This window comes from Oncorhynchus clarkii, chromosome 18, assembly GCF_045791955.1.
Source record: "Oncorhynchus clarkii lewisi isolate Uvic-CL-2024 chromosome 18, UVic_Ocla_1.0, whole genome shotgun sequence".
Classification (NCBI taxonomy): Eukaryota; Metazoa; Chordata; class Actinopteri; order Salmoniformes; family Salmonidae; genus Oncorhynchus; species Oncorhynchus clarkii.
Window position 1 is genome coordinate 50,475,136 of NC_092164.1, and position 25,170 is coordinate 50,500,305.

The window sequence follows — 25,170 nt, forward strand, 5'->3', positions numbered from 1 at the left end:
GCTCATCCGGGATCTGTCTTTACTGACACCCATGCCGCTCATGTAGATTGTTGTAGTGGTATAGTTCAGTGTTGAGCGTCATAGCTGAAGTAGCATTAGTGTTTGCTATTTTCGTTGGCTCTTGTGAAGTAGTGTAAGATGGCTACTTTTGATTTGAAGTCCTTTTTGGATAACCCTTCGTGGGAGGTTTTTGACAAATGTCGTAGAGTTGATTTAGTGACCTTGGCTGACCATTATTCAGTATCGATTCCACAGAATGTAGTTAAGTCGGAGGTTAAAAAGCTGGTGTTAAATGTATTGTTGGAAGAGCAGGTGCTTGTGTTACCGCTGCCTGAGCATACTAACCCTGTAAGGGATGTAACTGCTCCTATAAGCCCATTGGTATCTGATAATGAGGGCGAGGCTAAAACACCAGCCACATTGTCCCATTTTGATCCACTCTCCCCACTGTCAAACGGTGATGCCAGAAGGGATGTCCGTTTAGCACAGTTCCAACTAGAGGTGGAAGAGAGAGCCCAAATTAGGCGAGAGACTCTCCAGTTGGAGATGTGTAAAATTGAGGCAGAAAAAGAAAGAGAACAGCGGCATTTAGATTTGGAGATGGGTAAAATTGAGGCAGAAAAAGAACAGCGGCATTTAGATTTGGAGATGTGTAAAATTGAGGCAGAAAAAGAACGAGAACAACGGCAGATGATGTGTAAAATTGAGGCAGAAAGAGAACAGCGGCAGATGACGTTTAAAATGCGCCAGATGGAACTGGAGGCAGAGACAGCGAGGCTAGCCTTCGTTCCTACTGTGCCTGTTTGTGAGCCGTCCCCACCTGCTGTGTCCTCAAACACGTTTGACATTAGTAGGCAGATTGCCTTAGTACCTTTGTTCAGAGAGTCGGAGGTTGACTCCTATTTTTGTGTATTTGAGCGTATAGCCGTAGCATTGAAGTGGCCTGAAGAGGTATGGTGCCTATTACTTCAGTGTAAATTAACTGGTAAAGCCCAAGAGGTTTTGTCAGCGCTACCTCTGGAGGACAGTTTGAATTATGAAGTGGTCAAAGCTACTGTTCTTCGTGCCTATGAGCTTGTGCCTGAGGCATACCGACAGAGATTTAGGTCTCATAGAAAGTCTTCTAGTAAGACTTATGTGGAATTTGCTAGAGACAAGGGAAATCTGTTTGATAAATGGCATGCTGCTAGTAAGGTAACTGATTTCAACTCTCTCCGGGAGTTAATCTTGTTGGAAGAGTTTAAAAATTGCTTACCCGAACGCATTGTAGTTTACCTAAACGAACAGAAAGTATCCTCCCTGGCAGAAGCGTCTGTGTTGGCAGACGAGTTTGTGTTGACGCACAAGAGTGTGTTTTCGGCTCAAACTGAGAGTAGAATCACTGAGTTTCCTACCTTTAGCCCTAGTCGGCCAGCAGTAGTATATAAAGCACGCCAGAAGAATGAGCGTTCCTGTTTCTATTGTCATAAAGTGGGACATATGATTAATGATTGCTTCCTGCTTAAACGCAAACAAGGGATGCCTCTTCGTGCCAAGCCGCCAACAGGTGTTGGTCTAATTCGTACGGTTGTGAGGTCTGCAACAAAACAGGTGCCTCAGGGTAACTGTAGTTTGAAAGACCCAGTCCCCGACCGCAGTTATGAACCATTCATTTTCGAGGGGTTTGTGTCCCTAGAGAATGACGAAGCGTCTCAGCGTCCGGTTAAAATCCTTAGAGATACTGGTGCGGCGCAGTCGTTTATATTGTCTGATGTGTTGCCCTTATCTGACGATACATACTGTGGTTCCAGTGTGTTAGTGCAGGGTATTGAAATGGGTTTTGTCCCAGTGCCGTTGCACTTTGTGAAAGTACACTCTGAGTTAATCAGTGGAATATTCAGAGTGGGGGTACGTCCTAAGTTGCCAGTGAAAGGTGTGACCTTTATAATGGGTAACGATATTGCCGGAGGAAAGGTAGTACCCGTATTGGAAGTATTGGATAAAAGTGACCACTCTCTCTCGAATGAGTTGGCACAGAGTTATCCACATGTGTTCCCCGCTTGTGCTGTCACTCGTGCTCAGGCACTACAAGAGGGTGACGTGATAGATTTGTCGAACACTGTTCTGTTCAAAGAGGATGATCAAGAGGATGGATTGTGTGATACCTCTGAGAAGCTGATCACCTCTGACAAACAGCTCAGGAAAGAATCAAAGTACGTTGAAGTTATTGCTGATGCAATACAATTACCAGTCACTCGTGAGCAGCTGATTGCTAACCAAAAGGTTGACAACAAGCTTGCTAAATGTTTTTCTAGTGTTGTCTCGTTAGAAGAGGTGAAGAAGAAGAATGTGGCTTACTTCATTGATGGTAATCTCCTCATGCGTAAATGGAAATCCCATGTTGACGCGGGTGGAGATTGGAATGCTGTTTACCAAATAGTGATTCCTACAGCCTTTCGACAAAATGTGTTATCCCTTGCTCATGATCACCAGTGGTCTGGTCATTTAGGAATTACAAAGACGTATGATCGGATCCTTCGACATTTCTTTTGGCCAGGTTTAAAACAAGATGTGGCTCAGTTCTGTCGGACATGCCACACCTGTCAGACAACAGGAAAACCAAATCAGGTTATTCCTCCTGCTCCTCTTTGTCCCATACCTGTCATAGGTAAACCATTCGAGCATGTGGTGGTTGATTGTGTCGGACCGTTACCGAAGACAAAATTGGGTAACCAGTTTTTGTCTCGTGTGTGTGAAAATGTTTTCTGTATGTTTTGCAAGGTTGTTGCTTTGTTGTGAGTATTCATTGAAATACTGTGGTCGCAATCCCTAGGGTTGCTCTTTTAAGGGTGGGAGTGTTACGGATACAGGTATCCTGTGTCTGTGTGTATCCTGTGTGTTTCTTTTCTCTCCTTCTCCCCTCACAGGTGAAAATCATCACTCCCCAATCAGTCAACAATCAACCCATCAATCAGAAGACACACCTCCTCCTGTTTCCTACCCTATCACAGTTCCTTCCCCATGGTTTAAAAACCCCATCATTTGTTTGTTCAGGAGCTCAATCTTTGTAATGCCATGTTGGTAGATCTCTGTTCTATATAGATTTCAAGCTCAATCTTTGTAATGCCATGTTGGTAGATCTCTGTTCTATATAGATTTCAAGCTCAATCTTTGTAATGCCATGTTGGTAGATAGCTGTTCTTTGTAGATTTCAGGAGAGCTCAATCTTTGTAATGACATGTTGGTAGATCTCTGCTCTTGATAGATTTCAGTAGCACAATCTCTTTGTAAATGCCATGCATGTAGATCTCGCTCTTTGTGTAATAATTAACCTCTTCTTTTGTTTGAGCACCTCCAAATCACTTTGTCATCTCCTGTGAGTATTGTTTTTTATGGTGGTTGCTGGTGGGAAAAGGGGAAACCAAGACAAGTCGCCCATGGGCATACACTACCCGTAGGTAAACTTTGTTAACACACACTAGTTAGAACTGGGCGGACCACCCACTGTATTTTGGTTAGTTAGTTAGCTGTTGTTGAAATAGGCTAGTCTAGCTTAGGGGTGTTTTGAATACTTATTGTTTCTTTCCTTGGGTCCAGCTCAGCCCCTTTTTCCTGCTCCCCCCATTACCGTGTGTTTACAATAAACCCTGAGTTTGACAGTATTATTTCAGTTGTCCTGGTTATTTCGTTCACTTTTACTTTGTCACTATTATAATTTACATGAGTTATGTTACGGGTCTCACTACCATCCCCCCCTAGACTGTCGGGCCAAAAGAGATTCGTAACATAAGTGGGGGCTCATCCGGGATCTGTCTTTACTGACACCCATGCCGCTCATGTAGATTGTTGTAGTGGTATAGTTCAGTGTTGAGCGTCATAGCTGAAGTAGCATTAGTGTTTGCTATTTTCGTTGGCTCTTGTGAAGTAGTGTAAGATGGCTACTTTTGATTTGAAGTCCTTTTTGGATAACCCTTCGTGGGAGGTTTTTGACAAATGTCGTAGAGTTGATTTAGTGACCTTGGCTGACCATTATTCAGTATCGATTCCACAGAATGTAGTTAAGTCGGAGGTTAAAAAGCTGGTGTTAAATGTATTGTTGGAAGAGCAGGTGCTTGTGTTACCGCTGCCTGAGCATACTAACCCTGTAAGGGATGTAACTGCTCCTATAAGCCCATTGGTATCTGATAATGAGGGCGAGGCTAAAACACCAGCCACATTGTCCCATTTTGATCCACTCTCCCCACTGTCAAACGGTGATGCCAGAAGGGATGTCCGTTTAGCACAGTTCCAACTAGAGGTGGAAGAGAGAGCCCAAATTAGGCGAGAGACTCTCCAGTTGGAGATGTGTAAAATTGAGGCAGAAAAAGAAAGAGAACAGCGGCATTTAGATTTGGAGATGGGTAAAATTGAGGCAGAAAAAGAACAGCGGCATTTAGATTTGGAGATGTGTAAAATTGAGGCAGAAAAAGAACGAGAACAACGGCAGATGATGTGTAAAATTGAGGCAGAAAGAGAACAGCGGCAGATGACGTTTAAAATGCGCCAGATGGAACTGGAGGCAGAGACAGCGAGGCTAGCCTTCGTTCCTACTGTGCCTGTTTGTGAGCCGTCCCCACCTGCTGTGTCCTCAAACACGTTTGACATTAGTAGGCAGATTGCCTTAGTACCTTTGTTCAGAGAGTCGGAGGTTGACTCCTATTTTTGTGTATTTGAGCGTATAGCCGTAGCATTGAAGTGGCCTGAAGAGGTATGGTGCCTATTACTTCAGTGTAAATTAACTGGTAAAGCCCAAGAGGTTTTGTCAGCGCTACCTCTGGAGGACAGTTTGAATTATGAAGTGGTCAAAGCTACTGTTCTTCGTGCCTATGAGCTTGTGCCTGAGGCATACCGACAGAGATTTAGGTCTCATAGAAAGTCTTCTAGTAAGACTTATGTGGAATTTGCTAGAGACAAGGGAAATCTGTTTGATAAATGGCATGCTGCTAGTAAGGTAACTGATTTCAACTCTCTCCGGGAGTTAATCTTGTTGGAAGAGTTTAAAAATTGCTTACCCGAACGCATTGTAGTTTACCTAAACGAACAGAAAGTATCCTCCCTGGCAGAAGCGTCTGTGTTGGCAGACGAGTTTGTGTTGACGCACAAGAGTGTGTTTTCGGCTCAAACTGAGAGTAGAATCACTGAGTTTCCTACCTTTAGCCCTAGTCGGCCAGCAGTAGTATATAAAGCACGCCAGAAGAATGAGCGTTCCTGTTTCTATTGTCATAAAGTGGGACATATGATTAATGATTGCTTCCTGCTTAAACGCAAACAAGGGATGCCTCTTCGTGCCAAGCCGCCAACAGGTGTTGGTCTAATTCGTACGGTTGTGAGGTCTGCAACAAAACAGGTGCCTCAGGGTAACTGTAGTTTGAAAGACCCAGTCCCCGACCGCAGTTATGAACCATTCATTTTCGAGGGGTTTGTGTCCCTAGAGAATGACGAAGCGTCTCAGCGTCCGGTTAAAATCCTTAGAGATACTGGTGCGGCGCAGTCGTTTATATTGTCTGATGTGTTGCCCTTATCTGACAATACATACTGTGGTTCCAGTGTGTTAGTGCAGGGTATTGAAATGGGTTTTGTCCCAGTGCCGTTGCACTTTGTGAAAGTACACTCTGAGTTAATCAGTGGAATATTCAGAGTGGGGGTACGTCCTAAGTTGCCAGTGAAAGGTGTGACCTTTATAATGGGTAACGATATTGCCGGAGGAAAGGTAGTACCCGTATTGGAAGTATTGGATAAAAGTGACCACTCTCTCTCGAATGAGTTGGCACAGAGTTATCCACATGTGTTCCCCGCTTGTGCTGTCACTCGTGCTCAGGCACTACAAGAGGGTGACGTGATAGATTTGTCGAACACTGTTCTGTTCAAAGAGGATGATCAAGAGGATGGATTGTGTGATACCTCTGAGAAGCTGATCACCTCTGACAAACAGCTCAGGAAAGAATCAAAGTACGTTGAAGTTATTGCTGATGCAATACAATTACCAGTCACTCGTGAGCAGCTGATTGCTAACCAAAAGGTTGACAACAAGCTTGCTAAATGTTTTTCTAGTGTTGTCTCGTTAGAAGAGGTGAAGAAGAAGAATGTGGCTTACTTCATTGATGGTAATCTCCTCATGCGTAAATGGAAATCCCATGTTGACGCGGGTGGAGATTGGAATGCTGTTTACCAAATAGTGATTCCTACAGCCTTTCGACAAAATGTGTTATCCCTTGCTCATGATCACCAGTGGTCTGGTCATTTAGGAATTACAAAGACGTATGATCGGATCCTTCGACATTTCTTTTGGCTAGGTTTAAAACAAGATGTGGCTCAGTTCTGTCGGACATGCCACACCTGTCAGATAACAGGAAAACCAAATCAGGTTATTCCTCCTGCTCCTCTTTGTCCCATACCTGTCATAGGTAAACCATTCGAGCATGTGGTGGTTGATTGTGTCGGACCGTTACCGAAGACAAAATTGGGTAACCAGTTTTTGTCTCGTGTGTGTGAAAATGTTTTCTGTATGTTTTGCAAGGTTGTTGCTTTGTTGTGAGTATTCATTGAAATACTGTGGTCGCAATCCCTAGGGTTGCTCTTTTAAGGGTGGGAGTGTTACGGATACAGGTATCCTGTGTCTGTGTGTATCCTGTGTGTTTCTTTTCTCTCCTTCTCCCCTCACAGGTGAAAATCATCACTCCCCAATCAGTCAACAATCAACCCATCAATCAGAAGACACACCTCCTCCTGTTTCCTACCCTATCACAGTTCCTTCCCCATGGTTTAAAAACCCCATCATTTGTTTGTTCAGGAGCTCAATCTTTGTAATGCCATGTTGGTAGATCTCTGTTCTATATAGATTTCAAGCTCAATCTTTGTAATGCCATGTTGGTAGATCTCTGTTCTATATAGATTTCAAGCTCAATCTTTGTAATGCCATGTTGGTAGATAGCTGTTCTTTGTAGATTTCAGGAGAGCTCAATCTTTGTAATGACATGTTGGTAGATCTCTGCTCTTGATAGATTTCAGTAGCACAATCTCTTTGTAAATGCCATGCATGTAGATCTCGCTCTTTGTGTAATAATTAACCTCTTCTTTTGTTTGAGCACCTCCAAATCACTTTGTCATCTCCTGTGAGTATTGTTTTTTTATGGTGGTTGCTGGTGGGAAAAGGGGAAACCAAGACAAGTCGCCCATGGGCATACACTACCCGTAGGTAAACTTTGTTAACACACACTAGTTAGAACTGGGCGGACCACCCACTGTATTTTGGTTAGTTAGTTAGCTGTTGTTGAAATAGGCTAGTCTAGCTTAGGGGTGTTTTGAATACTTATTGTTTCTTTCCTTGGGTCCAGCTCAGCCCCTTTTTCCTGCTCCCCCCATTACCGTGTGTTTACAATAAACCCTGAGTTTGACGGTATTATTTCAGTTGTCCTGGTTATTTCGTTCACTTTTACTTTGTCACTATTATAATTTACATGAGTTATGTTACGGGTCTCACTACCATCCCCCCCTAGACTGTCGGGCCAAAAGAGATTCGTAACATAAGTGGGGGCTCATCCGGGATCTGTCTTTACTGACACCCATGCCGCTCATGTAGATTGTTGTAGTGGTATAGTTCAGTGTTGAGCGTCATAGCTGAAGTAGCATTAGTGTTTGCTATTTTCGTTGGCTCTTGTGAAGTAGTGTAAGATGGCTACTTTTGATTTGAAGTCCTTTTTGGATAACCCTTCGTGGGAGGTTTTTGACAAATGTCGTAGAGTTGATTTAGTGACCTTGGCTGACCATTATTCAGTATCGATTCCACAGAATGTAGTTAAGTCGGAGGTTAAAAAGCTGGTGTTAAATGTATTGTTGGAAGAGCAGGTGCTTGTGTTACCGCTGCCTGAGCATACTAACCCTGTAAGGGATGTAACTGCTCCTATAAGCCCATTGGTATCTGATAATGAGGGCGAGGCTAAAACACCAGCCACATTGTCCCATTTTGATCCACTCTCCCCACTGTCAAACGGTGATGCCAGAAGGGATGTCCGTTTAGCACAGTTCCAACTAGAGGTGGAAGAGAGAGCCCAAATTAGGCGAGAGACTCTCCAGTTGGAGATGTGTAAAATTGAGGCAGAAAAAGAACAGCGGCATTTAGATTTGGAGATGTGTAAAATTGAGGCAGAAAAAGAACGAGAACAACGGCAGATGATGTGTAAAATTGAGGCAGAAAGAGAACAGCGGCAGATGACGTTTAAAATGCGCCAGATGGAACTGGAGGCAGAGACAGCGAGGCTAGCCTTCGTTCCTACTGTGCCTGTTTGTGAGCCGTCCCCACCTGCTGTGTCCTCAAACACGTTTGACATTAGTAGGCAGATTGCCTTAGTACCTTTGTTCAGAGAGTCGGAGGTTGACTCCTATTTTTGTGTATTTGAGCGTATAGCCGTAGCATTGAAGTGGCCTGAAGAGGTATGGTGCCTATTACTTCAGTGTAAATTAACTGGTAAAGCCCAAGAGGTTTTGTCAGCGCTACCTCTGGAGGACAGTTTGAATTATGAAGTGGTCAAAGCTACTGTTCTTCGTGCCTATGAGCTTGTGCCTGAGGCATACCGACAGAGATTTAGGTCTCATAGAAAGTCTTCTAGTAAGACTTATGTGGAATTTGCTAGAGACAAGGGAAATCTGTTTGATAAATGGCATGCTGCTAGTAAGGTAACTGATTTCAACTCTCTCCGGGAGTTAATCTTGTTGGAAGAGTTTAAAAATTGCTTACCCGAACGCATTGTAGTTTACCTAAACGAACAGAAAGTATCCTCCCTGGCAGAAGCGTCTGTGTTGGCAGAAGCGTCTGTGTTGGCAGACGAGTTTGTGTTGACGCACAAGAGTGTGTTTTCGGCTCAAACTGAGAGTAGAATCACTGAGTTTCCTACCTTTAGCCCTAGTCGGCCAGCAGTAGTATATAAAGCACGCCAGAAGAATGAGCGTTCCTGTTTCTATTGTCATAAAGTGGGACATATGATTAATGATTGCTTCCTGCTTAAACGCAAACAAGGGATGCCTCTTCGTGCCAAGCCGCCAACAGGTGTTGGTCTAATTCGTACGGTTGTGAGGTCTGCAACAAAACAGGTGCCTCAGGGTAACTGTAGTTTGAAAGACCCAGTCCCCGACCGCAGTTATGAACCATTCATTTTCGAGGGGTTTGTGTCCCTAGAGAATGACGAAGCGTCTCAGCGTCCGGTTAAAATCCTTAGAGATACTGGTGCGGCGCAGTCGTTTATATTGTCTGATGTGTTGCCCTTATCTGACGATACATACTGTGGTTCCAGTGTGTTAGTGCAGGGTATTGAAATGGGTTTTGTCCCAGTGCCGTTGCACTTTGTGAAAGTACACTCTGAGTTAATCAGTGGAATATTCAGAGTGGGGGTACGTCCTAAGTTGCCAGTGAAAGGTGTGACCTTTATAATGGGTAACGATATTGCCGGAGGAAAGGTAGTACCCGTATTGGAAGTATTGGATAAAAGTGACCACTCTCTCTCGAATGAGTTGGCACAGAGTTATCCACATGTGTTCCCCGCTTGTGCTGTCACTCGTGCTCAGGCACTACAAGAGGGTGACGTGATAGATTTGTCGAACACTGTTCTGTTCAAAGAGGATGATCAAGAGGATGGATTGTGTGATACCTCTGAGAAGCTGATCACCTCTGACAAACAGCTCAGGAAAGAATCAAAGTACGTTGAAGTTATTGCTGATGCAATACAATTACCAGTCACTCGTGAGCAGCTGATTGCTAACCAAAAGGTTGACAACAAGCTTGCTAAATGTTTTTCTAGTGTTGTCTCGTTAGAAGAGGTGAAGAAGAAGAATGTGGCTTACTTCATTGATGGTAATCTCCTCATGCGTAAATGGAAATCCCATGTTGACGCGGGTGGAGATTGGAATGCTGTTTACCAAATAGTGATTCCTACAGCCTTTCGACAAAATGTGTTATCCCTTGCTCATGATCACCAGTGGTCTGGTCATTTAGGAATTACAAAGACGTATGATCGGATCCTTCGACATTTCTTTTGGCCAGGTTTAAAACAAGATGTGGCTCAGTTCTGTCGGACATGCCACACCTGTCAGATAACAGGAAAACCAAATCAGGTTATTCCTCCTGCTCCTCTTTGTCCCATACCTGTCATAGGTAAACCATTCGAGCATGTGGTGGTTGATTGTGTCGGACCGTTACCGAAGACAAAATTGGGTAACCAGTTTTTGTCTCGTGTGTGTGAAAATGTTTTCTGTATGTTTTGCAAGGTTGTTGCTTTGTTGTGAGTATTCATTGAAATACTGTGGTCGCAATCCCTAGGGTTGCTCTTTTAAGGGTGGGAGTGTTACGGATACAGGTATCCTGTGTCTGTGTGTATCCTGTGTGTTTCTTTTCTCTCCTTCTCCCCTCACAGGTGAAAATCATCACTCCCCAATCAGTCAACAATCAACCCATCAATCAGAAGACACACCTCCTCCTGTTTCCTACCCTATCACAGTTCCTTCCCCATGGTTTAAAAACCCCATCATTTGTTTGTTCAGGAGCTCAATCTTTGTAATGCCATGTTGGTAGATCTCTGTTCTATATAGATTTCAAGCTCAATCTTTGTAATGCCATGTTGGTAGATCTCTGTTCTATATAGATTTCAAGCTCAATCTTTGTAATGCCATGTTGGTAGATAGCTGTTCTTTGTAGATTTCAGGAGAGCTCAATCTTTGTAATGACATGTTGGTAGATCTCTGCTCTTGATAGATTTCAGTAGCACAATCTCTTTGTAAATGCCATGCATGTAGATCTCGCTCTTTGTGTAATAATTAACCTCTTCTTTTGTTTGAGCACCTCCAAATCACTTTGTCATCTCCTGTGAGTATTGTTTTTTATGGTGGTTGCTGGTGGGAAAAGGGGAAACCAAGACAAGTCGCCCATGGGCATACACTACCCGTAGGTAAACTTTGTTAACACACACTAGTTAGAACTGGGCGGACCACCCACTGTATTTTGGTTAGTTAGTTAGCTGTTGTTGAAATAGGCTAGTCTAGCTTAGGGGTGTTTTGAATACTTATTGTTTCTTTCCTTGGGTCCAGCTCAGCCCCTTTTTCCTGCTCCCCCCATTACCGTGTGTTTACAATAAACCCTGAGTTTGACGGTATTATTTCAGTTGTCCTGGTTATTTCGTTCACTTTTACTTTGTCACTATTATAATTTACATGAGTTATGTTACGGGTCTCACTACCATCCCCCCCTAGACTGTCGGGCCAAAAGAGATTCGTAACAACATGCATGCACACACACACACACACACACACACACACACAGTGGAAATAATTGCCAGGTGTTTCAAAACCAAAGGTGTTAATATAACATATTCCTCCCCCATCCTCTCTCTCCATCCTTTCCTCCATTCCTCCACATCCTCTCTCTCCATCCTTTCCTCCATTCCTCCCCATCCTCAGATTTTAAACAGAAGTACTCTTCAGTGTTTGATGACAACACCGTATCAGACTACATCTATCATCTTAACGCACAGATGCCAACTTACAGTAGGTACACACACACACAAATGTACGCTCACACACACACATACACTAACACCTGTTCTCTGTCCATCAAATCAAATCAAATTTTATTGGTTACATACACATGGTTAGCAGCGGTTAACGAGAGTGTAGCGAAATGCTTGTGCTTCTTGTTCCGACAATGCAGTAATATATAAAAAGTAATCTAACAATTTCACAACTACCTTACACACACACACAAGTGTAAAGGGTTGAATTAGAATACGTACACATAAATATATGGATGAGCGATGGCATTGTTTAATGATACATTTATTAGTGATACATTTTTTACATCCAATTATTAAAGTGGCTAGAGATTTGAGTCTGTATGTTGGCAACAGCCGCTCAATGTTAGTGGTGGCTGTTAAACAGTCTGATGGCATTGAGATAGAAGCTGTTTTCAGTCTCTCGGCCCCAGCTTTAATGCACCTGTACAGACCTCGCCTTCTGGAAGATAACGGGGTGAACAGGCAGTGGCTCGTTGGTTGTTGTCCTTCATCATCTCTGCTGCTGCTGTGCCTTCTTCACCACACTGTCTGTGTGGGTGGACCATTTCAGTTTGTCCGTGATGTGTACGCCGAGGAGCTTAAAACTTTCCACCTTCTCCACTACTGTCCCGTTGATGTGGAATAGGGGGTGTTGTTTCCTGAAGTCCATGATCATCTCCTTTGTTTTGTTGACATTGAGTGTGAGGTTATTTTCCTGACACCACACTTCGAGGGCCCTCACCTCCTCCCTGTAGGCCGTTGTCACCTCCTCCCTGTCTCGTCGTGTCATGTCTACCACTTGTAGTGTCGTCTGCAAACTTGATGATTGAGTTGGAGGTGTGCATGGCCCGCAGTCATGGGTGAACAAGGAGTACAGGAGAGGGCTGAGAACTCACCCTTCCTTGTGGGGTCCCAATGTTGAGGATCAACGGGGTGGAGATTTTGTTTCCTACACTCACCACCTGGGGGCGGCCCGTCAGAAAGTCTAGGACCCATTTGCCGAGACCCTGGGTCTCGACCCAACCCTTGAGCTTAATGACGAGTTTGGAGGGTACTATGGTGTTAAATGCTGAGCTGTAGTCGATGAACAGCATTACATTACATTACATAGGTATTTCTCTTGTCCAGATGTGTTAGGACAGTGTGCAGTGTGATTGCGATTGGTCGTCTGTGGACCTATTGGGGCGGTAAGCAAATTGGAGTGGGTCTAGGGTGTCAGGTAGGGTGGAGGTGATATGATCCTTGACTAGTCTCTCAAAGCACTTCATGATGACAGAAGTGATAGTCGTTTAGTTCAGTTACCTTAGCTTTCTTGGGAACAGGAACAATGGTGGCCCTCTTGAAGCACGTGGGCACAGCAGACTGGGATAGGCATTAATTGAATATGTCCATAAACACACCAGCCAGCTGGTCTGCACATGCTCTGAGGACGCGGCTGGGGATGCCGTCTGGGCCTGCAGCCTTGCAAGGGTTAACACGTTTAAATATTTTACTCACATTAGCCACGGTGAAGGAGAGCCCACAGGTTTTGGTAGCGGGCCGTGTCAGTGACAATGTATTGTCCTCAAAGCGAGCAATGGAGATGTTTAATTTGTCTGGGAGCAAGACGTCGATGTCCGCGACGGGGCTGGTTTTCTTTTTGTAATCTGTGATTGACTGTAGACCCTGCCACATACGTCTTGTTTTTGAGCTGTTGAATTGCGACTCTACTTTGTCTCTATACTGACGCTTGTTTGATTGCCTTGCGGAGGAAATAGCTACACTGTTTGTATTCGGTCATATTTCTGGTCGCCTTGCCATGATTAAAAGCAGTGGTTCGCACTTTCAGTTTTGCGTAAATGCTGCCATCAATCCACGGTTTCTGGTTAGGGAAGGTTTTAATAGTCACCGTGGGTACAACATCACCGATGCACTTGCTAATAAACTTGCTCACCGAGTCAGCGTACACATCAATGTTGCTGTCTGAGGCTATCCGGAACATATCCCAGTCAACATGATCGAAGCGTGGAATCCGATTGGTCGGACCAGCGTTGAACAGACCTGAGCACGGGCGTTTCCTGTTTTAGTTTCTGTCTATAGGCTGGGAGCAACAAAATGGAGTCGTGGTCAGATTTGCCGAAAGGAGGGCAGGGGGGTGCTTTGTATGCGTCGCGGAAGTTAGAGTAGCAATGATCCAGAATGCTGCCAGCTCGAGTCACGCATTCGATATGCTGATAAAATTTAGGGAGCCTTGTTTTCAGATTAGCTTTGTTAAAATCTCCAGCTACCATAAATGCAGCCTCAGGACATATGGTTTCCAGTTTATATAGAGTCCAGTGAAGTTATTTCAGGGTCGTCAAGGTGTCTGCTTGGGGGGGATATACACGGCTGTGATTATAATCAAAGACAATTCTGTTGGTAGATAATGCGTTCGGCATTTAATTGTAAGGAATTCTAGGTCCGGTGAACATAAGGACTTGAGTTCCTGTATGTTGTTATGATTACACCACGAGTCGTTAATCAAAAGGCATACACTCCCGCCCTTCCTCTTACCAGAGAGATATTTGTTTCTGTCGGCGCGATGCGTAAAGAAACCAGGTGGCTGTACCGACTCTGATAACGTATCCCGAGTGAGCCATGTTTCTGTGAAACAGAGAATGTTACAATCTCTGATGTCTCTCTGGAAGGCAACCCTTGCTCGAATTTCGTCTACCTTGTTGTCAAAAGGCTGGACATTGCCGAGTAGTAAACTCGGGAGCGGTAAGCGATGTGCCCATCTATGGAGCCTGACCAGAAGATCGCTCCGTCTGCCCCTTCTGCGACGCCGTTGTTTTGTGTTGCCTACTGGGATCAGGTCCATTGTCCTGGTTGGTGGTTCGAACAGAGAATCCGCTTCGGGAAAGTCGTATTCCTGGTCGTAATGTTGGTTGCTCTTATATCCAATAGTTCCTCCCGGCTGTATGTAATAAGACTTAAGATTTCCTGGTGTAACAATGTCAGAAATAATACATTAAAAATCAAAATACTGCATAGTTTCCTAAGAATGCAAAGCGAGGTGGCCATCTCTATCGGTGCCATCTTGCTTGATATCACCGTAGTGGTGAAACAGCGTTTAGGAACATGACAGTACCATATGGTTGGGCTAAGAGACCAATGTTAGATCGTATTGGACAGATCCATCCAGACATTCTAATATCCATCATCTATGGGTCCCGATCCAGTATCGACAGCGACTCGGGATACACTGTCTAGAAAATGCATACATTCCACTCAACATTCATTGAGCCCCTCTACCCAGGGATTGGCACTTGGGTTGACTCCTCATTGACTCTGTGCCAGATAAAATAGACCCCTGGGTCCTGGAGGGACACACACACACACACACACACAACACACACACATAACACAGATAAATACAGATGCTCACATTTTAGTCATGAATAAAACATATGTAAACAGACTGAAGTTGACAGACATTGTAAACTAGATTTTCTTACTCAATAGAGTTTATCATGAGACTGTGCTGTGAAACCTGGAATATTTTTTGTTTTTTCTTGGTGTTTGTGAATAGTAATGTGTATATTATGTTTATCTGTTAGATTGTTGACACAATAATCCTGCTTCATTTTAAACTGTTGCAATAACAGTACTATGACTTGAATTTAAACCATGTCACATATTTACAAAATCAAGAGCAATAAAAGTTTTTTTTTTAAATCAGACTACTCTTATTTCTAAGAAGAAAATGTTGTGTCCATAATAAAGTGCAGTAATGAGAGGTTAGAAGTACGTAAAACGGCAGCCATCCCCTCCAGCTCCATTATATTCCATTCCAATATTATGTTCCAATTAATATTTTTTAATGAATTAAAAACGACTATTGAAAAACTTTTGCTCCTGAATGAACTTTAAAGACTGCTGGGATTTAAAATGTATTTATTTATCAAATAATATTTACTGCAATTGTACATAATGTATTGTATGGAAAAGGAACAACAAAGAAAGAACAAAGAAAATAAATGAATGTTCAGGTGAGTTGAAAAGAGGGACTAATGGTGACGTGCGACGCCCCCGCCATATTTTATTTAAATAATTAAAATAAGACAACTAGACTTAGCTTTTAAGTATTACTTACTAAATCATTTCCAAATAAAACTGTTTAGATGGATTTTAACACACTTGTGTAAAACCGTATGCCATAACTTTCTACCGGGTACCGGGTAACTGGTAGGACTGGAAAAGAGTATACACTCGATTTCCCTCGTTCGCGTGCTGCGCAGTGTTGGCAACTTTCTCCGAAAATTCCAACTTCTGTGAAATCCAACTTCAATGAAGGCTATCTATAGGCAACCTGCTGTAATTCAGCCAATAACATAGCGAGTTACAAATTCGGTAATAGGACAGAAAACAGCGTCGAGTCGAATTATTTTTCAATTCCTTCTCTAACATGTCGATTAGCCTCTATTGCGCCTAAAGGTGTGTGTGTGTGTGAGGCAGTCTCTCTCTCTGTTGCCAATCACCACTCCTACTTTGTTTCTCTGCATGGATGACAGATAATCATCACAGTTCACTATGAGGAGGATGGCGAAGGATCTGCAACCAGCCGAGCAAGGGTGAGTAGACCTAGGTTTTAGCCAAGGTATTATGGTGCGCTATTCTAAACTTCCAAATCCATAATTTACAAAATACGCTTTCAGGAATGATAGGCTAGGCAACTGCGTTGCGCAATATGTCTCCAAAGTAAACATCTTGTTAACTATATTTTAAAATGCTTAGCTACTTGATGAAGTGCTATAATTCAAACACCTATTGTGCCTCTTCCATGAAACCCTTTAGTTCTCTGAAATATTTTAGATTTGCGACAGGGTTATGTATGTTTAAAAAACATTTTTTTTAAATTAAATGATACGCCTCAACAAAGTAAAATATGATTTCCTGTGAACTTGGTGCCGCTACGTCACTTGGACCTTTGACTGTAGTTACAGTGTTTATTACAGAAGGACAACTCAGTGAAGATAAGATTATTCAACCTTTAATATCACTATGAAGACACAGACACACAACCACCAGTCATCCTAGTAGCCAGCCACATAATTTTGTGACATTTAGAATGTTTTTCAAACCTGTAACTAAACTTAAGACATATCATGAAAGTTGTTTTTGTTACACTGAAATGATTACCCAAATGATTAGTATCTTACTATTTAGCCAGAGGGAGACCTTGTTGCACATTAGTTGGAATGTAGCTTGTTCTTTGTTTAATTTAAATTAAACATGTACTATTTAAATAGGTAGACCACTGTAGACAGCGGACATTATTGTAGGAGTGTGCTATAATGCTGTCTTGTTTGTGAAGTCTGAGTCAATGATAGCTGGTCAGAGCTAGTTAGAGGCTAGTTAGAGGTCAAATTTCACTTATTGAGTTTTCTTCGAGAATATCAGCTTGATCATTACGTGTGTTTGTGCAGGTCTGGGTGGATCTCCAGTTGGCTTCCATCCTGGTGTCCCACCTCCCTCTCTCAGCTGAAGGACGCAGAAGACAAAATGCTCAAATGTAAGAGTGTGTGTGTGTGTTTCCCCTCCTAACTATCATACTTACACATCTCATCTCCTCTCTTTTCACGCTCTCCCTCCCTGTTCCCTCCATCTTTCTCCTCCATCCCTATCTCTTCTCACAGCTGTGAAGGCCCCATTCTCCAGGCAGCATGTCCGGATATCCAACGGCAACTATCTCTGGACCTTAGCCTTCACCTCTCACATCAAGCCCCATTCCTCTCTCCCACCCCAGCCTCAGCCAAAGCCCCATCCCTCTCTCCCACACCAGCCTCAACCCAAGCTCCATCCCACTCTCCCACCCCAGCCTCAACCCTATCCCTCTCTTCCACCCCAGCCTCAGCCCCAGCCACATATATCTCTACCACCCCATACCCAGCCCCATCCCTCTTCTCCACAACCCTCTCTCCAGCCCCGTCCTCCCCTGGTGCTGCTCCATGGGTTTGGGGGTGGTGTGGGTTTGTGGGCCCAGAACCTGGACTCTCTGTGTGGCAGTGGAGCCGTGTACGCACTGGATCTTCTGGGGTTTGGACAGAGCAGCCGGCCCCTGTTCAGCGTGGACCCCCAGGGGGCAGAGGAGCAGTTCCTAGGGGCCTTGGACGAGTGGAGGGACAGGGTGGGCCTGGAGGAGATAGTCCTGCTGGGACACAACCTGGGAGGATACCTGGCTGCTGCTTATACACTTACACACCCACACAGGTGAGAGAGAGGAGAGCGAGGAGAGGTAGTGTGTGTGGGTGTGTGTGTGTGTGTGTGTGTGTTCATACACGTGTTCACACTGTGTGTGTTTATAGGGTAAAGCACTTGATCCTGGTGGAGCCCTGGGGGTTCCCGGCCCGTCCAGAGAGTCTAGATCAGGAGAAGTCTATCCCAGTGTGGATCAGAGCCATGGGGGCTGTCATGAGTCCCTTCAACCCCCTGGCTGGACTTAGACTGGCCGGACCACTGGGTTCGATATACACACACACACACCGCAAGCACGTATACTACACACACATCGCATACACTACATGCACACACACACACACACACACACACACACACACACACACACACACACACACACACACACACACACACACACACACAGTGGAAAGAATTGCCAGATGTTTCAAAACCAAAGGTGTTAATATAACATATCCCTTCCTCCATTCCTCCCCCATCCTCTCTCTCCATCCCTTCCTCCATTCCTCCCCATCCTCTCTCTCCATCCCTTCCTCCATTCCTCCCCCATCCTCTCTCTCCATCCCTTCCTCCATTCCTCCCCCATCCTCTCTCTCCATCCCTTCCTCCATTCCTCCCTCATCCTCTCTCCATCCCTTCCTCCATTCCTCCCCATCCTCTCTCTCCATCCTTTCCTCCATTCCTCCACATCCTCTCTCTCCATCCTTTCCTCCATTCCTCCCCCATCCTCTCTCTCCATCCTTTCCTCCATTCCTCCCCCATCGTCTCTCTCCATCCTTTCCTCCATTCCTCCACATCCTCTCTCTCCATCCTTTCCTCCATTCCTCCCCCATCCTCTCTCTCCATCCTTTCCTCCATTCCTCCCCCATCCTCTCTCTCCATCCTTTCCTCCATTCCTCCCCCATCGTCTCTCTCCATCCTTTCCTCCATTCCTCCACATCCTCTCTCTCCATCCTTTCCTCCGTTCCTTCCTCCTTCTCCTCCTCTTCTCTCTCTCAGGTCCTATGTTGATCCAGACCATCAGGTCAGATTTTAAACAGAAGTACTCTTCAGTGTTTGATGACAACACCGTGTCAGACTACATCTACCATCTTAACGCACAGACACCAAGGTACAGTAGGTAAACACACACACAAATGTACGCGCACACACACACATACACTAACTCCGGTTCTCTGTCCATAGTGGTGAAACAGCGTTTAGGAACATGACAGTACCATATGGTTGGGCTAAGAGACCAATGTTAGATCGTATTGGACAGATCCAACCAGACATTCCAATATCCATCATCTATGGGTCCCGATCCAGTATCGACAGCGACTCGGGATACACTATCCAGAAAATCCGACCAGATGTGGACATCATTGTGAGTTAATTATTAATGTGCCAAGTTTTCTGAATGTGTTATGAAATAGACTGGTCATTCACGCACAGCAATGTACGGTTGTTGTTATTCGATGTCAAGTGTTTCTCTTTTTCAGTCTCTATCCCTCACTTCAATCTCTCTCTCTTTCTCTCTAGGTGATAAGGGGAGGAGGTCACTATGTGTTTGCTGACCAGCCAGACGACTTCAATCAGAACGTTCTTCACATCCTGGCCAGGATGGAGGGAGATAAGGAGAAGAGGAGTGAGGAGTGGTGTTGATGAGAAGGAAGGGAAATGAGGAGGTGAGAGGAGAAGATTGAGGGTTAAATAAAGAATGGCAGATGAGAAGGGGAGAAGAGACAGTAAAGGAGGGGGAGAAGGAGAGAGACATGGAGGAGTTGTTACAACTTCTTGGCTCTGAGGAGTAGGAGGACGATTGTTACGTTCAGACTTTGAACACATACTTTCCTCACTGAGGACGTACTAGCGCTAGGCTGGTATGCGATGGTTAGATCATAATTTTGTTTTAGGTTGATATGGGAGGGCTTGCTAATGATCTATGCTGACATAAGCTGCCGCTGGCCCATATTGACTCCAATGCTTCCCACAGTTATGTCAAGTTGGCTGGATGTCCTATGGGTGGTGGACCATTCTTGATACACACGGGAAACTGTTGAGTGTGAAAAACCCAGCAGGGTTGCAGTTATTGACGCAAACCGGTGCGCCTGGCACCTACTACCATACTCCATTCAACGGCACTTTAATATTTTGTCTTGCCCATTCACCCTCTGAATGGCACACATACACAATCCATGTCTCAATAGCCTCCAGGATTTAAAATCCTTCTTCAACCTGTATCCTCCCCTTTATCTACACTGATTTAAAGTGGATTTAACAAGTGACATTAACAAGGGATCATGGCTTTCACCTGATCAGTCTTATGTTGTGGAAAGAGCAGGCGTTCATAATGTTTTGTACACTCGGTGTGTGGGCCGATATATGATATATATATTACCTATACTACATCCACCTCTCATCAGTATGCCCCTGTACAGCCAGTGAAGGCAATGTTGTGTATATCATCTTTGTAAAGAAATGTCAAATGTATTGTTTTCTTAAATATAGAATAATGTACATGAATGTTTTGCCTGTTGACAAATGTCCATAGTATCATGTCTCAAAGCTGTTACCAGTATGCTAAAACTTTAAATTCACAGAGTAAGCAAGGGAACAGAGAGACCCCCCCAAAAAATCTATTCTAAGAAACTGTTGAGCAATGTTTTAATGCTTGAGGAGGGAGAGTTGATCCCAAAGGAAAAACTTGTTTTCTGTGGTGAACTAGTATAAAGTTGACTGGGGTTTTTCTTTCTTATTTGACACTTCACCCATACTGTTGCCTAACTAACCTCCATAGGCAGACTGGTCCAGTCTCCCGTCATGTTTGAGACCGCCTATTTAGCAGTCCGCGACTACTGCCTGACTGATCTGCAATTACCCTGTATCCTAAATAACTACTCATTATGATTTATAGATCAGTCAGTTCCCTCTGACGGTGACCAATAATTAAGCGAATTTGATGCTCTTGAACATGACCTCTCTCTACAGAGCCAGCTCTGCAAATGTACCGCACAACAGGATAAAGGATATTTTCATCAAGATAATGTTTTTTATGATATGAGGACTGGTATGGAGGCCATATTATTTACTATATGTTCGTATTCTTCTCTTTTATTTCTTATTGTTGTTGTCGTTGTTGAGGAGGAACCTATAAATAATGATTTCAATGGAAGGTCTATACCGTGTGTATCCTGTACATACAACTAATAAAACCAACTATTGGATGTTTCATTTGTTCATTTATTGATTGTCATCGCTCAGATAACATCTTTATTCCCATCTCAAACAGCTCACTGTGCCATACTTCCAAGTCTTGTTCATTACTTAACTGAGGAAGCCTGGATGGAAGCAGAGGCTAAGCTTTTACCAGTAGGGGAGTAATGGTATTGTCAGGTTGGGGCCACAAGGGGGCAGGGTAGCACAGCGTCAGTGTTCTGAGATGACAATAATAACACCACAGAGTCAGTTACATCGTCTTCTCCATTCCACTGAATGACATGACATCTTTACATACTCACAATTCTGAGAAAATTACATAAAGAGGCATTCCAGGATTGGTACATCCATTCTCCAGCCCCATCCCGGCCTCTGCTCTTAACAAAAACAAGAGGCAGGGGTGTTGCTTTTTCAATCCCAGATTTCCCCCTTTAAATGGTTCCAAGCACAAACACAAATCCAGTGGTTTTAACCAGGTGCTGGAGGTCAAAGAATATGTTCAGCAAAAAGTAAAACTTCCCACACCTGTTTAGTGTGTTGAAACGTTCCAGCCCAGGTCTTGGTGCACTTTCACTTAGAGATAATTCAGGACTGTCCCAATGCCAATTTATAAGAGGATACATCATGATCAATGTCTTCCCCTAAATGGAAGTACACACACACACACACAGACACACACAGACACACACACACACACACACACACACACACACACACACACACACACACACACACAGAGAGAGAGGCCCAAAGACACACTAGTTCTCCATACACAGACACCAGTAGTCAAACACACTCTAGCTTTCTGCTTCTCAATCAATCCCACATCCGTAGCTAATGCAGTGCTGGGCCCTCCTCAGGAAGCTTTAGGTCTATTAGTGTGTGTGTGTGTGTTTATCTGTCTTTGTATCACTTTAGAATTAACGTCCATTTATCGGAAGACAGCAGGCAGGGAGAGAGCTGCCAAAACTCTTTGTGGTGTGTGTGTGTGCGTGCGTGTGTATGGTGCTTCTTAATTTGATCACTCTTTTGTTCCTGAGAATTTTCCTGCAAATGCAAACTTGTAGTGTATTCAAAGTTTAAAAACAATTCTAAAGTTATAAATTTCCACTTTAAAATGTCAGACTTGATTTGCGGTTAGAATTTATTTTGTATCCCCTACAAGAAATGTCCATTAATTATAATCTACATAATAATTCACAATTCCTGTTGCTGCAGGATCATTTTCCTGCTAAAACAAACTGGCTCAAATTAAGATCCTACATCTGTAGGGTTCAGTTAACTGTAATTCTCCCTGCTTGCTTGAGTTGTGATTGTATTGCTGTGACAGTATGAGTGTACCATCCTTTCTCTCTCCCTCTCCCTTTCTCTCTCCCTCTTTATCTCTCTCCCTCTTTATCTCTCTCTCTCCCTCTGTCTCTCTCTTGCCCCGTCTCTCTTTCCCTCTTTATCTCTCTCTCTCTCCCTTTCTCTCTCCCTTTCTCTCTCCCTCTCTCTCTCGCCCTGTCTCTCTTTCCCTCTTTATCTCTCTCCCTCTCCCTCTCCCTCTCGCTCTGTCATTCCTTCCTGAGGGGTTTTGCATCCTGAAGTAGATCAAGTCCCTAAAGATCAGTATCATCCATTCAACTGGGATTAGATACCACACACAGACACACACAGTCCAGACAGTGGTAGGATAAAGAGTGAAAAAGAAAGATGCACAGAGGGAGGGAATGAGAGAAAAAAGAAAGAAAAGGACAGTGAGACAAGGAACAGCTGTAATAATTCATATCTTCTGTTCCTATGATTTATATCCCCCCGTGCACTGCAGCACGCCCTAATGGCCCTTACAGACACTCAGACAGACATGCAGATCACACATCAATTTAACACTGGGACAGAGATTTATATTACATCAACTTAACACTGGGACAGAGATGTATATTACATCAATTTAACACTGGGACAGAGATGTATATTACATCAATTTAACACTGGGACAGATATGTATATTACATCAATTTAACACTGGGACAGATGTGTATATTACATCAATTTAACACTGGGACAGAGATGTATATTACATCAATTTAACACTGGGACAGATATGTATATTACATCAATTTAACACTGGGACAGATGTGTATATTACATCAATTTAACACTGGGACAGATGTGTATATTACATCAATTTAACACTGGGACAGAGATGTATATTACATCAATTTAACACTGGGACAGATGTGTATATTACATCAATTTAACACTGGGACAGAGATGTATATTACATCAATTTAACACTGGGACAGATATGTAAATTACATCAACATAAAACACTGGGACAGAGATGTATATTACATCAATTTAACACTGGGACAGATGTGTATATTACATCAATTTAACACTGGGACAGAGATGTATATTACATCAATTTAACACTGGGACAGATGTGTATATTACATCAATTTAACACTGGGACAGAGATGTATATTACATCAATTTAACACTGGGACAGATGTGTATATTACATCAATTTAACACTGGGACAGATATGTATATTACATCAATTTAACACTGGGACAGATATGTAAATTACATCAATTTAACACTGGGACAGATATGTAAATTACATCAACATAAAACACTAGGACAGAGATGTATATTACATCAATTTAACACTGGGACAGAGATGTATATTACATCAATTTAACACTGGGACAGATATGTAAATTACATCAATTTAACACTGGGACAGATGTATAAATTACATCAATTTAACACTGGGACAGATATGTAAATTACATCAATTTAACACTGGGACAGATATGTAAATTACATCAATTTAACACTGGGACAGATATGTAAATTACATCAATTTAACACTGGGACAGATATGTAAATTACATCAATTTAACACTGGGACAGATATGTAAATTACATCAATTTAACACTGGGACAGAGATGTAAATTACATCAATTTAACACTGGGACAGATATGTAAATTACATCAATTTAACACTGGGACAGATATGTATGTTCCATCAATTTAACACTGGGACAGATATGTATTTTACATCACTTTAACACTGTGACAGAGTACATCTCTGTTGCATCAAGTTAAAACAGTATACTGTCATTCTTCTCTGGATTTGTAACTATGGTTCTTTTCTATTTATCCTCCAAACGGCAGTCTACCGATAACATTATTCAGTTTGGTGTTTTTTATTGGGTCCTATCAGCAGTGAGTGACTGGACAGTTGGACTTAGGGCTGTAAGAAAGACACAGACAACCACACACACTGAATAATGTAGTTTTCTGATATCAGTCACAAGGGCTTCAGGACTAAAATAGCATCTTCAGCTCTGATAAATATAGAAACGCAATTAAGTCAGGAGTCGGAGAAAGAACACCCTGTGTGTGTGTGTGTGTGTGTGTGTGTGTGTGTGTGTGTGTGTGTGTGTGTGTGTGTGTGTGTGTGCGTGCGTGCGTGCGTGCGTGCGTGCGTGCGTGCGTGCGTGTGTGTGTGTGTGTGCTCGCGCGCGTGCGTGTGTGTGTGTAAGTATCGTTTTTTTATGCTCTGCTTCAACCCATGCTCTTTTTTCAGCTAACAAACTAATGACGGATGGGTTGAGACACAGCAGCTAGCTTCTGGTAGGTTGGAGGTTTTAACATACAACAGACCGTTATTGCACTAAGGTATACAGTGGGGCAAAAAAGTATTTAGTCAGCCACCAATTGTGCAAGTTCTCCCACTTAAAAAGATGAGAGAGGCCTGTAATTTTCATCATAGGTACATTTCAACTATGACAGACAAAATGAGAAAATAAAATCCAGAAAATCACATTGTAGGATTTTTAATGAATTTATTTGCAAATTATGGTGGAAAATAAGTATTTGGTCACCTACAAACAAGCAAGATTTCTGGCTCTCACAGACCTGTAACTTCTTCTTTAAGAGGCTCCTCTGTTCTTCACTCGTTACCTGTATTAATGGCACCTATTTGAACTTGTTATCAGTATAAAAGACACCTGTCCACAACCTCAAACAGTCAAACTCCAAACTCCACTATGGCCAAGACCAAAGAGCTGTCAAAGGACACCAGAAACAAAATTGTAGACCTGCACCAGGCTGGGAAGACTGAATCTGCAATAGGTAAGCAGCTTGGTTTGAAGAAATCAACTGTGGGAGCAATTATTAGGAAATGGAAGACATACAAGACCACTG

The 25,170-nt window shown here is 43.3% G+C and overlaps 1 protein-coding gene and 1 pseudogene across 1 annotated transcript; both read left to right on the forward strand.

Annotated features, from left to right (window-relative positions):
- The window catches only part of LOC139372359 (1-acylglycerol-3-phosphate O-acyltransferase ABHD5-like), a 29,879-nt pseudogene extending 15,096 nt beyond the window's left edge, over positions 1 to 14,783 (forward strand).
- Positions 14,784 to 15,906: 1,123 nt separating this feature from the next.
- LOC139373630 (1-acylglycerol-3-phosphate O-acyltransferase ABHD5-like) lies at positions 15,907 to 20,979 on the forward strand. Its single transcript, XM_071114353.1, has 7 exons — positions 15,907 to 16,144; positions 17,000 to 17,085; positions 17,210 to 17,783; positions 17,879 to 18,033; positions 18,768 to 18,879; positions 18,954 to 19,134; positions 19,290 to 20,979. Exons 1-7 carry the CDS (start codon positions 16,104 to 16,106, stop codon positions 19,410 to 19,412), a joined length of 1,272 nt encoding a protein of 423 aa, XP_070970454.1. The 5' UTR covers positions 15,907 to 16,103; the 3' UTR covers positions 19,413 to 20,979.
- Positions 20,980 to 25,170: the final 4,191 nt, after the last annotated feature.

Coding starts and splice junctions, on each gene's coding strand:
- LOC139373630 (XM_071114353.1), top strand. CDS start 16,104: ATGAGGAGGATGGCGAAGGATCTGCAACCAGCCGAGCAAGG. Junction 18,034..18,767: donor TAGACTGGCCGGACCACTGG/GTTCGATATACA, acceptor TCTCTCTCTCAG/GTCCTATGTTGATCCAGACC. Junction 18,880..18,953: donor CTTAACGCACAGACACCAAG/GTACAGTAGGTA, acceptor CTCTGTCCATAG/TGGTGAAACAGCGTTTAGGA.